Raw genomic sequence first — 16,734 nt, 5'->3', positions numbered from 1 at the left:
ACCAGACTGCAGAATGAAAATAAACTACCAGTGCTGCTTCCTTCATTCATGCTTTCACAAGACTGAATGTAGTACTTTCACAAGAATGAATGTAGCATGTAGTACTCCAACTACTACACACAAAACCCCAGACATATTACACCCATTGCAGGGGAACAATTATATGTAAGACAGGTGCAATGCTGGTCAGCCCTTGTCAATGCATATGTTCTCTGGGCTTACAAAATGCCCCCAATTTCTGTAGTCAAGGACCCTACACATCACCTACACCTACATATAACTTTGATGCCAACAAGGTTATGAGTATATTAGGGTTTCGCATCACGGCATTCATAACATAATTTTGGGTGACAGATAATGGATGTAGGAATAGAAGGTATTTTGAGCAAGTTTGCTGATGACACCAAACTTGGAGGAGTTGTGGACTCGAATGAGGGTGGAAAGGCCTTGCAGAGGGATCTGGATAGGTTGGAGAGCTGGGCGATCACCAACCGCATGAAGTTCAATAAGAGCAAGTGCCAGGTCCTGCACCTGGGACGGGGAAACCCTGGCTGCACATACAGACTGGGCGATGAGACGCTAGAGAGCAGCCTAGAAGAGAGGGATCTGGGGGTCGTGGTAGACAGCAAGTTGAATATGAGCCAGCAGTGTGCCCTGGCGGCCAGGAGGGCCAACCGTGTCCTGGGGTGCATCAAGCACGGCATCGCTAGTAGGTCAAGGGAGGTGATTGTCCCGCTCTACTCTGCGCTGGTGCGGCCTCACCTCGAGTACTGTGTGCAGTTCTGGGCACCACAGTATAAAAAGGACATGAAACTGTTGGAGAGTGTACAGAGGAGGGCTACGAAGATGGTGAAAGGCCTGGAGGGGAAGACGTACGAGGAACGGCTGAGGTCACTGGGCCTGTTCAGCCTGGAGAAGAGGAGGCTGAGGGGAGACCTTATCACAGTCTACAACTTCCTCGTAAGGGGGTGTCGAGAGGCAGGAGACCTTTTCTCCATTAACACCAGTGACAGGACCCACGGGAACGGGGTTAAGCTGAGGCAGGGGAAATTTAGGCTCGACATCAGGAGGGGGTTCTTCACAGAGAGGGTGGTTGCACACTGGAACAGGCTCCCCAGGGAAGTGGTCACTGCACCGAGCCTGTCTGAATTTAAGAAGAGATTGGACTGTGCACTTAGTCACATGGTCTGAACTTTTGGGTAGACCTGTGCGGTATCAAGAGTTGGACTTGATGATCCTTAAGGGTCCCTTCCAACTCAGGATATTCTATGATTCTATGATAAGTTCTTTTAATAAAACGGTTCAGGCTGTCTACTGCACCCATTTAGTCAGCTGTACTAAAAAAAAAAAAAAAAGAAAGGCCCGAAAGCAGACTGAAGGATAAGTTGGACACATTGGAAGCAAAGCAGAAGGAAAAGAAAATGGAATACTCGGAAGAAAAAAAGATGGGATAAGCTTAACAGTGATTTTAGTCTATGCAGCCTTGAAAAATCTGTCCGCATTTTCATCTGCTTTGGCATTATTAGAACATGGCAAGATAAGACAGGACAGAGCTGCTTAAGGCCATTGAGTCCAACTGCCACAATCCACAATTACCGGTAACAGATGCCAAGTCCAATAAACTCATCAGGAATTACCACTGTCATCTGCAAGATGACACATTTTTCCTATCTCCACAAGGTAAAACATTTTTCAGCCATTTTTTTCAAGAACCTTAACAATGAAAGAAGACCAAAATCCTTGAAAAGCCATGCATAGGAACAAAATATGCTGCTGGGAAAGAGCAGGGTGAAACAAAAATGACAGATTTATGGTGTTAAAGGTGACATAACAGTGAACCATTTATACACTACTAATTGATTTCTACTAGTTTTCTAGTTTTATACTTTTGACAAATTTTCACTGTTGAATTTGAAGCTGTCTCCAGGTCAGGTGCTTGCTTTAGGCAATTGTAGTTCAGCCTTTTACCCACTGCAAGAGACAACAGCCATCTCTTGATAAGTAGTTTTTATGGTTCATCCAATGCATGTTTAGCACATAGCACCATTTCCTCAAGGAAACTAAGGAGGCAGAATCAGGGGATTAGGGAACCAATGCTTATGAATTCAGATTTGAGTAGTTGTGTTATATACAAAAGCAACTGCTAAGCATCAGCCTTAATAAAAATTTTGAAGTGAAAATTCCAAGGCTCCAAAAAGAGCCAGAATCTTAAAAACAAGACTTACAATCCTAACTTTATTGGAATGCTTTTGAAAGGCCTAATCATCCATGAATTAATCTGAATACTGATATATGACTTAAAGATCCAAAATAAGACACTAAAAAGAACACATTAGGACATAAATTAGAAAGTGGCAAGAAGAGACAGAAGAGAAAACGCACAAGACGTGCAGCAGAACTGGAGAGACACGGAAGTTAAAAAATAATAAGATTGGGGAAGATGTATATTCTTTATCCTTCATGCCTTTTCAGTGTTTGTATTTATGACTGGAAATGACTTACTAGGTTGGAAAAGTTCCAATATTGGTGGTGGCTCTCATAACACCACATGGTTTATGGCCCGCTGGGCAAAATGAGGGGCAATGGCCTCCTTGATTTCCCTGTATTCTGAGACTGCTTCCTGGTGATGTGCATGTTCAGACTTCAAGCAGGAAGAATTCCACATGCTTCATAAATCCTGAATTAGCTGCTGTACTGGAGGGGCTTTTTTCTTACTGTTAGAATGCTCTCAACAAAGCTGTCAACAGTAGTGCAGGCCACCAAGATATTTCTTGTTATAAAACACACAGGAGAGATCTAGAGGCACGGCTGTCCAGTAATAATTCTGAGCCTGTGACTGTAAATTGCTCATTTCATTACACAGAGTTGAGAATTGTACTGACTAGATGAGACCTCACAACTCTCCCTTAGAATTTAGAAAAATGGGCCATAGAAGTCTCACTAATAACTATCCAGTTACTTCAAATTGGGGTGCATTTGCATGTGTTTGTAGATGTAAATGTATGAAAACATGTATATGTATGTTGTATAATCTTAGATTATTAGGCTTCCACAAGAATCATGTTAATGCACACCTTGCTCTGCTGACAGCATTCAGTTGTCAGACTCATGACTAACAACCTAGCACATATAAATTAATTCAACACAATTCATGCCCTGCCATGTCTTATTTATTATCACAGTACACTAAGTATGCTGAAATACGTGAGAATAGTAATTTATTCTAAGAAATATATGAATGCTCTTTTCATATTGAATTTGCTTGCAAGTATTTTCAACTAACTGTAAAGATATATACACTCATGCACACACAGACCATCTTAATAAACAACTGAGACAACTGACAAACTGAGGGCTAAAGGCTCTGCAGCATTAAACATAGGACAGAAACCCAGAACCCAAGAAGCAACAGAAAACAAAACACTGAGTCCACAAAGACAGCGACAAAGAAGGAAAGCCAAAGATAATGCTGTGTTTATGCAGAAACAGAAAATCTGATTCAACTGGGAAAAAGTCCAAAACAGACAGCTGACCTTGTGTGATATATTCAAGCAAAACCACAGAAAATCTGATTCCCTATTGTTTCTGAAAGATGATTTACCAGTAACAGCTTCAAAAGCTCAACACTGTGTTATTAAAGATAAAGGCTTTGTGTTTCATCTGCTTTGTGCAATGGTTCTGCTGTAAAATAGCCTACTAACCAAAAGGTAATGTCACAGGGTGCACAAACAGAAAAGTGAAAAAGAGGCAGTGCTGCATCACCTAGTCTAACTGGTTGTGAACAGGCACTGATGAAGCATGGGGAAACTCTAAGAATCATAACAATGCCAAATTCAGCGGCAAAACAGAGATCGGGATTCAGAGAGTACCTACAAAATTAAGAAACACTAAACCAAAGGAAATTGAATGCAAAAAGTTGCAATGACCAGCAGAAAGCAGGGAATCAACAAGAAATAGCCAGAGTACAGAATAAGGAGTGATGAGAGGTAAGAATACACTGTAACACTTTCACAAATGAAAAAAAAGAAAGAACCTATTAGTTTTATCTGGGAGATACCTGCAATCCTAAAGCAGATATGAAAAGATAAAATGAGCAGACTGAGAAGCAGCTGTACAGCAGGGGAAAAAAAAAAAAAAAAAAGGAAAAGGAAGAGCAGCAGATTGTGATTTTGAACCTGCAACAAAATGCTGGAGGATGAGGGGCTGCAGAACACCGTATCTGTGTACATTTTTCAAACATTCATGACATGCAAATTTCCAGAAGTTTCCACATAAAACTTATCTTTATAAAACATTTAGAGCAATGCATGGACCTAAATAATTTATAAATCTTCAGTCATAAAATGCTAAAAGTAGGCCAATGCAGAAACAAGTTTGCTCTGCTTTGGCAGTCTTTCCCTTGACTTTAATGTTTTTCCAGCAGCACAACTCCTTCACCCACATAAGGTGCAATACCGAGAACCTCCATCCCTCCACTTTCTGCTGAAATTTCCTTTTTCCACATTTTGACTACAGCAAACAGTTAAAACCCAAAGTTAAAGCTCAAATATAAACAAGATCATTCAGCAGTACGTTCTCATCATGAAGCACTGAATGCTAATCAGCCTGGGAATTATCTTAGGGTTTCTTTAAAAAGAGGAATGGAGACTTGAAACCTTTTTAAGAGCTTCCTATGGATGCCATAAGCAGAAAGATGCAGTGAATAACAGTCAGGCACAGAAGATGACAGCCTGTTCCCTCACATATGTGGGAGAGCAGGTAAAAACTAGTTCTTTACCAAAACCACTCTCCATTCTCCCATTTTCAAGCGGCTCTAAAAATGAAGGATTTGCATTCCTATAGCAGCCAGTCACATGGATCAGTGACTGACTCAACCACACAGCCAACTGATGGAGTTCCTGGCCTAGAAGGCTTTCCATCTAGAAGAGCAAGGCAAACTGTGGCTTCTGAAAAGGGAGATGTTTTTCTCTTCACAGGTGACTGGCTGAGAGTGAACTATAACATTTCAGATGAAAAGGGACCGCCAGCATTACATGATCCAGTCTGCTGAGTAAGATGTCATGAAAATCCAGTAAGTTATTCACACACCGTTTTACAAACAACTGTCACTATCATTAATTAAAAGTAATAAACCTATTGGATTTACTTGGGAAATATTTGCAAATATGGAAGTAGATCTAAGAAGATACACCACAATACATCTAAATGCAGATTGCTATCAGTCACCTCAATCCTCTGCAACTTGTGTACAGCTAGTCATTAGTAGGAGAGCAGGGGAAGACTTAGATCTATCTGTCCTATACCCATAAAGTAAAATTAGGGTTAACTTGCCCCAAATCACAAAAAATATCGTGTCCCCCCAGAAAAACTGAAACTCCTTATAGCACTGCAGTGTCTGTCTTTACACACAGGAATTAGGAATGCCGCCAAGATGTCCCCTTCATATGCTCCAAGGTTTCAGTATGGTATGCGGCAGCACAGAAGGCCCACCACAGGCCCTGGCAAGATGTTGAAGGGAGGTTTCCTCACTAATCTCTAAAATAGGGCTTTCAACCACCGGAAAACAAAGGCTGCTGCAGAGTATCTGGAACTGAACATTATGCAACTTTGCAAGGTTTTTAAAAAAGGTAGAGAGGTACATTTAACGGAATGATCTACTCATGTAAGAAATTTGGTGCAATACTCTAGTATAGTAGATTTTATACCACGGGCAATGCCTTCATGATAACTCCATATATTAACATGGGTAATGCCTTCATGATAACTCCATATATTTGAAAACAGGTCTTAAGATGGCTAGAGTATACATGTTAAAAGAAAATAATAAAAAACAAAAAAAAAAGAAAAAAAATAGCTCACATATCTTTATTGTGCTGTTAGAACACAGGTCCTTTAAATCAAGCTCAGCACTCAGATGAGAAACTCAGTATTCCACTATTGTCCACAGCAGTGGAAAATAAACACTTGGGACTTACAACAGGTCAACCATCCTTGATCATGCACTGTTCACAGGCAAGCCTGTGCAACTGTCTGCATTCTGTTTCCTGAATTACAGCTAATTCCATGTTTTGTAGTAGCATTTCTCATCATGTGAACACAGGCTCCTCATTAACATTTCTGATGCTACTTATTTATTTATTTTTAATGCCTGGTTATTTTAAAACACCGTATATACTTGCACAGTACTAAAGATTAGAATTAAGAAAAATTGTCATTGATTCAGTATGAAGATAGAAGAGGAACTGCAGATGTGGAATGCTAACACTGGAACATCATATGCTATCTGTATCATCTTAAATGAACAGTAAAGGCTTCACACAAAAAATTGTGATGCTTATTCCTGTGCTCAACCACAGATATAATTACTAAAGTAGCAAGGTTGTAAAGCTCTAAAGGGAGTCATTTAAGCCACTGTTCTCCAATGTGAGGCAAAGTGGAACCACAAACATGATGAAAAACATGCAAGCAATGTCATTTAATTTATACAGTATCTGGAGACCCAGAATTTTCTTAGAACAACAAAGAAGGTGCATAGTTACATCATTTTATCTGACAAACAATGCTTTTCTTTTTGGGCGGGGAATAATAACACATTTCTACTCTATATACAGCAATTTTGCCAGCCTGAGAAATCAGAAAGCAGGAATTGTTTTTTTATTCTCTCTGTTCCATTGTTCATAAAAAGAACTAAAATAAAAGACCCCTAACAAGTGGAAATTCCTTCCTGTGTAAATCACTACTCCAAACTGAATCATTAAAAAGACTTTAACAGGAACCATTATCAGCCTCACTCCGACAGAAATGTGCTTACCATTGGTTTTAGTTATGCAGATAAATGAAGGGTGCTGGCTCTGGAATCGAAAAGCTAGTGACAAAATGGCCTCGCTTATAACAATACAAAAGATGGTTAAGAAATGATTAAAATAACTATTGCTGGATCTAAATAATTTTGATGGATCACTGCATTCATGATATGTAAAATACGCAAGAATGATATACTGCACAATACAACTAACACATCCTTGTGATCTTTAAGGCACCACAAAACATTTCTAACACATCTGTGACATAGAGGTTCTGTATATACACATTCCATTTTCAGGTACAACAATACTCATACCAAACTTCTGCATTTAATACTTCAAATCCTTCATCAGACAGTGCAGATTAATTCAAATGAAAAGAGTGCATATTTATTTCAGCAATAAATAAATAAATCCTAAATTATTTATATGCATTTACTCAACAAATTGCAACAGATACTGTGTTTAAAACCACTACCAGTAGCTCAAAGGTCAACAGTGTTCTTCTAGCAAAGAAGTGGCAGAAGCCATTTCCTTTAGAGCTATTTGCTCTAAATAAAGCTTGGTAAATGCCATCCCTACCTTATCTCAAGCAAAGAGCATATTCTTCCATTAACGCTTGCTTTTCGTGGAAAACTACTACTAACTGGCACATACAGAAGATCCTTCTGCCTAGGCCTGATGCTTTTGACATCCTTAACTGGAAACACACCATTTCTGCTGCCAGGGAAGCCTCCTCATCTGCCAAGGAGGAATTTGCATAGGGAAATAAATGTTTTCTTTTTACTGAGCTCCTTGTTCTTAGACACATGAATTTAGATTAGGAACAAGTCTCTCCAATGCTAATAATGAGCTGACCCAAGATAAGAAAATACTACACTGAAAAAAAAATAATCTCTTTCTAGAATTTGAGGTTTAAAACTAATATCGCTATTCATCTGTGTGGCGGAGACAGCACCCAACACAGTTTAATCATTACCTCCCACCCTCCTTATCTTCCATTACAATTATTTATTAACCTCATGTGAAATGATGGTAGCACAGTTATATTTGAATAGCAGACTTACTAGAAATATTAAGAAATAATGTGTCCTTGCACAATTTTTGCCCATATTCATTTTCTCATTGTGTCAGAAGTAGCACAGAGTGTTTTTACTTCTCTGTAGACCTCATGGTAAAGCTTGTTTCTGTCTCTGTGAAGACACACTGGCATTTCTTTTAACGTTTTGGTACTCCACTGTAAAATAACAGGGCAGATTTATTCCAGAACTAGTGAATATTTTAGAATTTCCTTTTCTGATCTGACATCAGCCGCCTTCTCGTTTTCCCTCTGTTGAAGAAAACGTGAATGAAAACATAAGACAATTCATCATCTCAATGTGTGCATGTACGCACACAGTGTGAATAAAAAGACATCAAATTCCATGCACATATGCACATTTGTGATCTGGTCTGCTGTTCTCCTGCCATCAAATGTAAGATAAAAAGCCTTCATGACATCTTGCTGCTCAGATATTGATGATCTGGCAACACATCTATTCCCCCTCCTGGGGTCATAACAAAGCCATAGCCCATACCCTTGATTATACCCATCACCTTCTCCATACTTGACTCCCCCAAAAACAATGTGGAGAAAGGGATGACAGCAAGAAAATTCTGGCTTCAAAACTCAGAATATTTTGTTCTCCAAGAAATTACATATTTTCAATCTGAAAAATATAATAAAGGAAGCTGCAATATCAGTTTCAAAGATCTTTTTAAACAATCTCATAGCAATGTAGCTATCCAAAAAAAATAAAAAATAAAAAAAATAGATCAAGCTGTTCTTCTATGCTTAAATACAAATCAAAAGCAAAACCAGTCCATTAATATTTACAGAACATATGCAAAACATTTACCGTATCTCTGTGTTTATGTACAACGTTCCAATGGTTTTAAAAACAATGAAGAAAAAAAAAAAGAGTAACAAAGTTTTCTTTCAAATACAGGAACATGTTTGTTTCAGATCTCCTATTTTAAATGAAAACATTCCATGGAAAACTCATCATAATGGCTTTCATTTTTGTTTGAGCTCCTTCATAAGAATGTCTGCAAGAGGTGCAGGAATATGAGGACTGTAACTAGCTCAGGTAGCCAGCTGCACTTCTCTGCAAGAGTCTATAGACAAAGGGACCACAGCAGAAGGCAAGCAGAGCCTGAGAGGGAGCTTGCACACCAAACCTATAGATGCCTTAGAGATACATGACAGATGTGCATTCCTGTGAAAGCACTGGAGCCCAGCCAGTGCACATGACGGAAATCTAAGCAGTCTAATACGATCTCCTGCTACCTCTATACCTGTTTGTCCATTCTAAAACATAAACAAAACAAAGAAAAATTTCCCATAAAGCAAAAACAGTGTATCTGACGTACAGAAAAGATATAACTAACAGAAAGTAAGCAAAACTGTAAACGTCCCCCAGTCAAAGCCCTCTGACAAAGTTTCGAATGTAAGTCAAGAGTTTAGAAGTCAATTGCTTGAAAAACCTTAATTATGGTATTTATCACCTTTGAGTTACAATGAATAAATTCTTCCAGATGATAAAATCAGATGGAGGCACTTCCCCAGTTCAAGATTTCTGCAGCTGTAACATTGCATTCTGATTATATCAATGAAGAATCTCAACTGAGATACACAGTGTAGATAAATTTATTAACATACTATTGCCTTCTTACATAGAAAGACTATTGAGAACACAGGCACTTAAATTATTTTATTGTACTTCAAGAACATGAATGCATAAGAAAGTGATTTATCGGAAACCAAACTATGAACTTAATAAAGCAAAAGCAGGCTGTACCACAAGAACTTCATGCTGTTTTGTGTTTAAATTGCACAAATATTTTCAGCAATTTTATATCAACTGTTTTCTATTCTAATGTACACAGAGCAGCACTCTTCTAAAAGTAATGTGCAGGTTTTAAATTTAAAGCCACAAGCATTCTTCAAGCACTACAATTGAAATAACATGCCTAACACCTGGAAAGAAATGTTTGCAGAGTGCTAACTTTCACATAGCTGTGTTTAGGTACTAATGCCTCAGCACTGAATATATTTATCCCTCCAAAGCAGAAATTTGCTTATAAAAATCTAAGGGATGGTCTTAAACTAAGCAGCACAAATGGTCCAACAGCAGTGGAAGAGTATCAGTGCATTCTAGATCTGGGGGTCATAATATGGTTGTGAAGGGTTATCTCGAACTAGCAGCAGAAAAAGGATAGCTACAAATTCATCTTCATTTTGCTTTGCAAACATACCAGTTGACTACAATGAGAGAATAGTAAAGCAAATGCTGAATACTTTCAGCAAAAGCCTATCCTTCATGTCCAGCAGATTCTGAAGTGACTATAAGCTGACTGATAAATATAAAACTATAAAAGGTGTAAAGAAATCAAAATTATTTTGAAGACATAAAAGACTTACAAAAAGAATTATTGAAATTAGAAAATAAGCACAACTGTGTAAACCATGTATATACCAGTGCACCTATGACCAGCTAATAAAAAAATTAATGTATTTAATGTAAATTTTTTCCAGAAAATGCTCAAGGTATTAGGTATAGTTCATATATCAAAGGATCTCAGTTGAGACGGTCACATGTGTAGGACGGGTAGGCCTACAAAGATTCAGAAAAGAAGAACAACTGAGGTATAGAATATGCACACATTAGAGAATCATTAAGGTTGGAAAAGACCTCCAAGATCATCTGGTCCAACCATCACCCTACTGCCAGTGTCACCCACTAAACCGTGTCCCTAAGGACAAGGTCCAAGCTCTCCTTAAACATCCCCAGGGATGGTGTTGCCACCGCTTCCCTGGGCAACCTGTTCCAATGCCTGACTACTCTTTCTGAGAAGAAATTTCTCATAATTTCCAACCTAAACCTCCCCTGGTGCAACTTGAGGCCATTACCACTAGTCAGTCTCACCTCAGTGCCATGTAAAACTATGGAGAAAATTATTCTAGGAGTTACTGAAAAACACCTGAAGGACAATGCAGTCATCGGTCATAGACGACACAGGTTCATGAGGGGAAAGTCCTGCTTAACGAATTTCATTTCCTTTTACGACAAGATTTCCAATCTAGTTAAACTAGGAAAGCCAGCTGATATAATATTCTCATGTCCAAGAGCTGCAAGGACTTTCACACAAGCTTAGAGATGCAAGGATGGTAACCTGACAGGGAGCTGTAGATACAAGGTGATACAGCCAGGGCTGATACCGGGCACTGCTAATTGACTGCAATGTTCAACAGTTTTGACGCAGGAGTTGCAGTTGCCCAAGGACTGACTTAAATCATGAACCAAGAAGAAATTAGACACCTGGGTTACATCAGAATGATGTGCTTTGTCAGTCCCTGGAATGCATAGTCACAGTTCCTAATTGCATATGGACAAGCTTTGGAGGGCCAAAGCTTGGTGGCTGCTGTCTCTGATACAGACACAAGGGTTGCTGTGGCTGGGTACCATCTGTGCCCAGAGAGAGTGACTGACCCTCACCAGTCCCATCTCACAGCAAGAGCAACAGCAGGTGGCTCCCCTGGCATATCAGCCTCTGGAGGTCACCTGGTGAACCTGCCCTTCACAAGCAAGGCCACCTACAGCAGGCTGCCCAAGAACATGTTCGGATGGCTTTTGACTGTCTCCATTGGGTGACTCCACAACCTCTCTGAGCATCCCGTGCCAGTGTTTGGTCACCCTCACAGTAATACACGCACATCCTGATGTTGTGAAGACAGAACTGCCTGTGAGAAGAAATGAAAATGGAGATGTGTGTGTTTGGGGGCAGGGAGGGGGAGGAAGAACAAAACAAACAGAGAAGAAAGAAAGGAAACAAGAGCAGGTGAGAGGAGAGAGGAGAGGCGAGGCGAGGGGGATTGCTGTGATGCAGCTGTGGTGGAGGGTACAACACAACTAGAGTGTCCAAAGGAGGCCAACAAAGACTGTGAAGGGTCTAAAGGGGAAAACTTATGAGGGCAGCAGAGGTAAATTGGGTTGTTCAGCTTAGAGAAGAGAAGGCTGTGGAGCGACCTCGTTGTCATCTACAGCTTCCTCAAGATGGGAGCGGAAGGAAAGGTGCTGATTTCTTCTCTGGTGACCAGCAGTAGGACCCAAGGGAACAGGATGGATCTGCAACAGGGGAGGTTCAGGCTGGGTCTTCTCATGTCCAAGATCTGCAAGGACCTTCCCACAAACTTGCAGGGAGGTGACGCGAGGGGGGTTGCCGTGATGCAGCTGTGGTGCCTGTGACAGCACAAAGGACGCGTCACAGCGGGGGAGCTGTCATCAGGGCCAGCAGCAGGCAGCGCCACCACACTGTGGCCTTGGCCGTCGGTGAGTGCGGTTCGCACCTCCTGCAAGCCATGGCTCGCCTGATCTTCCTCGCCCTGGCTGTGCTGGGCATTGCCCAGAAGCCATGGCTGGTGAACGATCATCTGGATGCAGATGGGCACGAGAGAATGCAGCAGCATGCAGAGCAGCTGATTGACGGCATGGCTCGGCTGGTGCAAGAGATGGAGGAGAGCAGCCAGGAGCAGAGCGGGGTGGCCCTGGGAGCTCTGCTCTTCACTGCATTGAAGCAGTGGCAGCTCTGGGCCTTGGTTGAGCTCCTTGTCCTGATCTTTGGGCTCTGCCGCTGGCTCAGGAAACGGAGCCGTGAGATGGGCAGCAGCAGCGAACACGGCAGTTCTACAAGGAAGGAGGAGGAGAATGATGACGCAGACGAAGACAGCGACGCTGATGACAGCTGGGATCTGGGCAGAGTTTGGGCCAATAGCACCCAGTGGCCGGCGCCCTACATGGCTGACAAGTGCAAGGTGGTGGAGGAGCTGGTGGACGATCTCCTTGGTGCCTGCCGAGGAGTGTCCAGGAACTGCCTCTTCAACCCACGGCTGCAGCCAGCCATCGGCGTGGGCTGCCTCTACGAAGGCTGGAGCGCCCGGGAAGACAACGTCCTCTACCGCCTGCTTGTGCCCCTGAGGCCTCCCCCCAGGCACGCCTTCCACCCGGAGCTGGGCGCTGAGGGGGAGATGCCAGCAAGGAAGCCCGGCCTGCGCGTGGAGCTGGAGTGCGCCTGCGCGAGGGAGTGGCTGGTGGGGGACATGCTGTGCTTCCTCCACCACCCCGAGGACGAGCTGAGAAGACAGGAGCCCAGCCTGCTACGCACCCTCTGCAGCGGCTCCTACCTGAACGTGGAGAAAACCACCCGCTGGTTCCAGGCTTTGGTGAAAGCAGCCTGGGAGCTTCTGCCGCAGTCGCGCCACTGCCACCTGACGGTGCTGCCCTCCCGCTGCTCCTGCAAGATCAAGCTGGCCAGCGCCTCCGAGAGCACCCTCTCCATCGAGTTCACGTTTGGGGTGCAGATAGATGACTCGGACTCCTTCTTGAGCCTGGAGTAGGCTGTGGAAGCCTTCACCAGCAGGACAGCGCCGCTGCACAACACCAGTTTCTCCAGCAGCGCAACAGAGATACTTGTTAGCAACGGGCAGTGACCACCCAGACCCTTGGAGAGACTCCGTTCCATCCCGGAGCTTCAGCCTATGCAGAGGCCAATAAATTGGTCGTGTTAACGTACGCTCTGTCCGCATTTGTCTGTGCAGCACTTTGTGGGGGAATGTGGACATTCCCCCTGCTCAAGCAAGGCCGCCTAGAGCACGCTGCCCAAGACCGTGCCCAAGATGTGGTAATGACATCATAGACTATGCTCACATCCTAGAAACAGTAAGGTTGGAAAAGACCTCCAAGGTCATCTAGTCCAACCATCACACTGCCACCAATATCACCCACTAAACCATGTCCCTAAGCACCACGTCCAACCTTTCCTTGAACATCCCCAGGGATAGTGACGCCACCACCTCCCTGGGCAACCTGTTCCAATGCTCAACCACTCTTTCCAAGAATAAATTTCTCCCAATTTTATAGTTTATACACCAGAAGTTTCATGGTGTGTAGCACAATGTGGATTTTAAAAGCAACTTAAAAGCATAGAGTAGAAGACCTTTCCCCTACTTTATGGAAACTGAAACACACATCCAGCAACACATCAGAAGAATCTGAAGTCATGCTTGAGACGTGGGAGGAACGGGTCATTCTATAAAGCCTGGATATTCTTACTTGTGACAATTTATATCAACCCCAGTTGAAGGTCCGATTTGTGTAACATGTTTAAACAAGTGTCTTTGTTTTTTCTTTTAAACCTGGTGTTTCCCTGAAAAAAAGACTTTTCAGTGACTTTCTTAGAGGTATTAATTGCATACCTGCAACATTCATCATTATTTTAGGCATTTTGCTATATATTGTAAAGAAATGGTGTCATGTGCCCTTTACAATCTGTGTAATGTTAGCAACAGATGCTAAGTGGCAAAAAACATGATAAAAAATAAATAAAACAAAACCAGAAAATAATTACAAACATAACCTAAGAAAGTTGTCTTTTTGCTTTTACTGTTTTCAGTGGGACAGTTCATATACCAAAGAGCTCTTTAAGTAGAAAAAATGTATCTTTTTACAGAGACAAATATTTATAAACAACTTGGGTGAGCTCCAGGAAGGAATATTCTATACTAGTCCAAAGAGGTCTCAGTTCTTCAAACTCTTAATCACTGCAGGCTCCCACCCAGCTCTAGCAGGATCTGGTTACCAGCTACTTACATAAGTTTTCATTTTCACAAGGTAATTTCCCTAAATAAACTCTGACTTACGGTTCATAGTGATCAGGCTCATTTTCAATGGTAAAGCTCATTAAGCCTGGCTGCTTGAGGTCATAACCATAACTCTATGCCCAGGCATGAAACTCTGTAAATGTCTATATATAAAAGCACTTTTTCCAAGTGGAGAAAGACAGTACTGTGCTAGGGCAGCAATATCCACGTAGGTATTCATCTCTTGACTTCTCTTGTGAGGTTTCATTCTACAGTTAAGTGACTGGCTCCTGTTGCCAATCTGTAATTTAACAGTTACAAACACAAGAATATAATTTTACTTTGGGGGAAAGAAACAAAAACAACATTAAAAAAAACAAAACCTGCTACTAGAAAATGGGCAACTGAAACAAGAAAGGTGGCTAAATATTTATGCAGAACAGACCAGAAGAGATTCTGAGAGAGCAATATTTGTGATGAAATAATAGTAACAACATCAAAACTATTGTTCTATATTGAATTAAAGGGAAATATCACCACGTAGCAGCCCCAGCAGTGATAACGGGCCATAGAGCAAACCCAGGCAATAAATTAGCTTTCTCAGATTTATGGGTTCCAAAAAGAATCTATTAGGACACATTGGAAGAGGGCAGAAAGTACTGCCTAGTGGTGGTTGGATAAAATTAGCAAGTGCAAATGTTCCTTACTAAGCATTAAATATAAATATAGAGAGATTTACATATGCTCATGCAACTAAATGCTTAGATTATTTTAGTTTTAAGTAATATACAGGATTTTTTTTTTTTTAAATGGAAGAATACAACACAAGGACAACTCTTCTTCATTTTTTGACAATTCTAACAGAAGGTTAGTAGTTACAATGTGTAATTTAGAAGGGAAGAATACAGCAGATTTATAAACCATTCAAGTCTAGTTGCCTGACTGTTCAGACAAACACTGAAGTAAAATTAGTATTTATTAAAACAAATGAACTATAAATTTATTAACAAATGCAAATTTATTAACAAAAAAAAGGGAGAAATATCTGCAATTAATGGGAAAGAACATAGGGTGTTTACTAATTTACAGCTGGCAAAAATATTTGATAACCATAACATATGGCTTCAATTTCATTAGAACATTTGAACAGCAGCTTTTCTTTGGGACAGAAAGACTCAAGCATTAACGTTTACTTTCTGCACCATTTAGGGGAGTCACCACCATATTTCCACAGCTGAAAAAATTTAGCATGATGAAAGAAATAGGCAGTTAACTCATAAATATTTTGTCAGCTCCATTTTGTCAAGGCAAACTATGGGCTGGAAAATTTTTGTGTGCAGAGGAATCGTGTGTTTTAAAACAAAACAAAACAAAACAACCTGCTCTGCAAGTATCAAAATCATTAAAAAATGTGGTAATCCTTTAAGGCTGATTTTAATATAAGCTTTTCATTAGATTTTTTTGGCTTAGGTTTGTTTTTCAGAAAAAGAACACAGTAGTTCATATAAATAAACCCTGGGGCTTCCCATCTTTGTCATACATTTACTTACTAAAATTATAAGGTAATATGCCCCCCTTTTCTTAGAGGAAGGTCAGTAAATATCAGACAGATGGTCATTCAAGATAAGCTGGGACACTGCATGCAACCAATTGTCATCTTTCAATCTAGGATTGAATGGTGGAGTTTATCTCATGGTTAGAGGGGCCAGTTTTCCAGAAAGGCCTATCAGTCATGGCTCTGCTGCTCTCTGCATCAATACTTTACAATCTCTATGCACTTACTGAAAGCATTCCTGAAACTGCCAGGCTTACTTGGAAATGCAATTTCTCTATGATAAACAGAGTCACTAGAATCTGTATTTACTATGAGCAGATACATTATTCAGGAGCAAATGGGGAGGGGGAGAAATCTAGGATTTGGGAACGGTTACTAATTGCTCACGTATTATTTTGTCTAAGTATTCTTAGTGATCTAATCTTGCTCAAGTGATGCTGCATGGAACAGCACCTTATAATCTAGACAAACTCAATAGTTTTTGTTTGTTTGTTTTTTCTGGATAAGCTCACCAGTGCTGCAAAAGTAGAAATTATTAAAAGCAATCGGACTGATTCCTCTCACACACAAACGCTGCAACAGCTGTCTTGTTCTTCCATACTCTTCCTTGGTTTGCTCTGTGTCATCGACCACTAGGAACATCAGCCTGCACAGTTTCTGATGAGACTGAAAAACAAGCATCAACGGGATGGTGCTCC

General features: G+C 41.1%; 1 protein-coding gene across 1 annotated transcript; it reads left to right on the top strand.

Annotated features, from left to right (window-relative positions):
- Positions 1 to 360: 360 nt before the first annotated feature.
- On the top strand, positions 361 to 13,649 carry LOC308197262 (inositol 1,4,5-trisphosphate receptor-interacting protein-like 1). The gene is made up of 2 exons (XM_080597434.1): positions 361 to 1,283; positions 12,077 to 13,649. The coding sequence occupies exons 1-2, from the start codon at positions 1,232 to 1,234 to the stop codon at positions 13,237 to 13,239; spliced, it is 1,215 nt and encodes a 404-aa protein (XP_080453560.1). The 5' UTR covers positions 361 to 1,231; the 3' UTR covers positions 13,240 to 13,649.
- The last annotated feature ends 3,085 nt before the right edge of the window (positions 13,650 to 16,734 follow it).

This window comes from Anser brachyrhynchus, assembly GCF_964034855.1.
Source record: "Anser brachyrhynchus genome assembly, chromosome: 1".
NCBI lineage: Eukaryota > Metazoa > Chordata > Aves > Anseriformes > Anatidae > Anser > Anser brachyrhynchus.
This window is presented reverse-complemented; position numbering and strand designations above follow the sequence as displayed.

What these genes read in the sequence shown, in the direction of transcription:
- LOC308197262 (XM_080597434.1), top strand. Translation starts at nt 1,232, where the DNA reads ATGATCCTTAAGGGTCCCTTCCAACTCAGGATATTCTATGATTCTATG. An exon ending in ATTCTATGATTCTATGATAA is followed by an intron (nt 1,284 to 12,076) that starts GTTCTTTTAATA and finishes GCCGTGATGCAG; the next exon opens with CTGTGGTGCCTGTGACAGCA.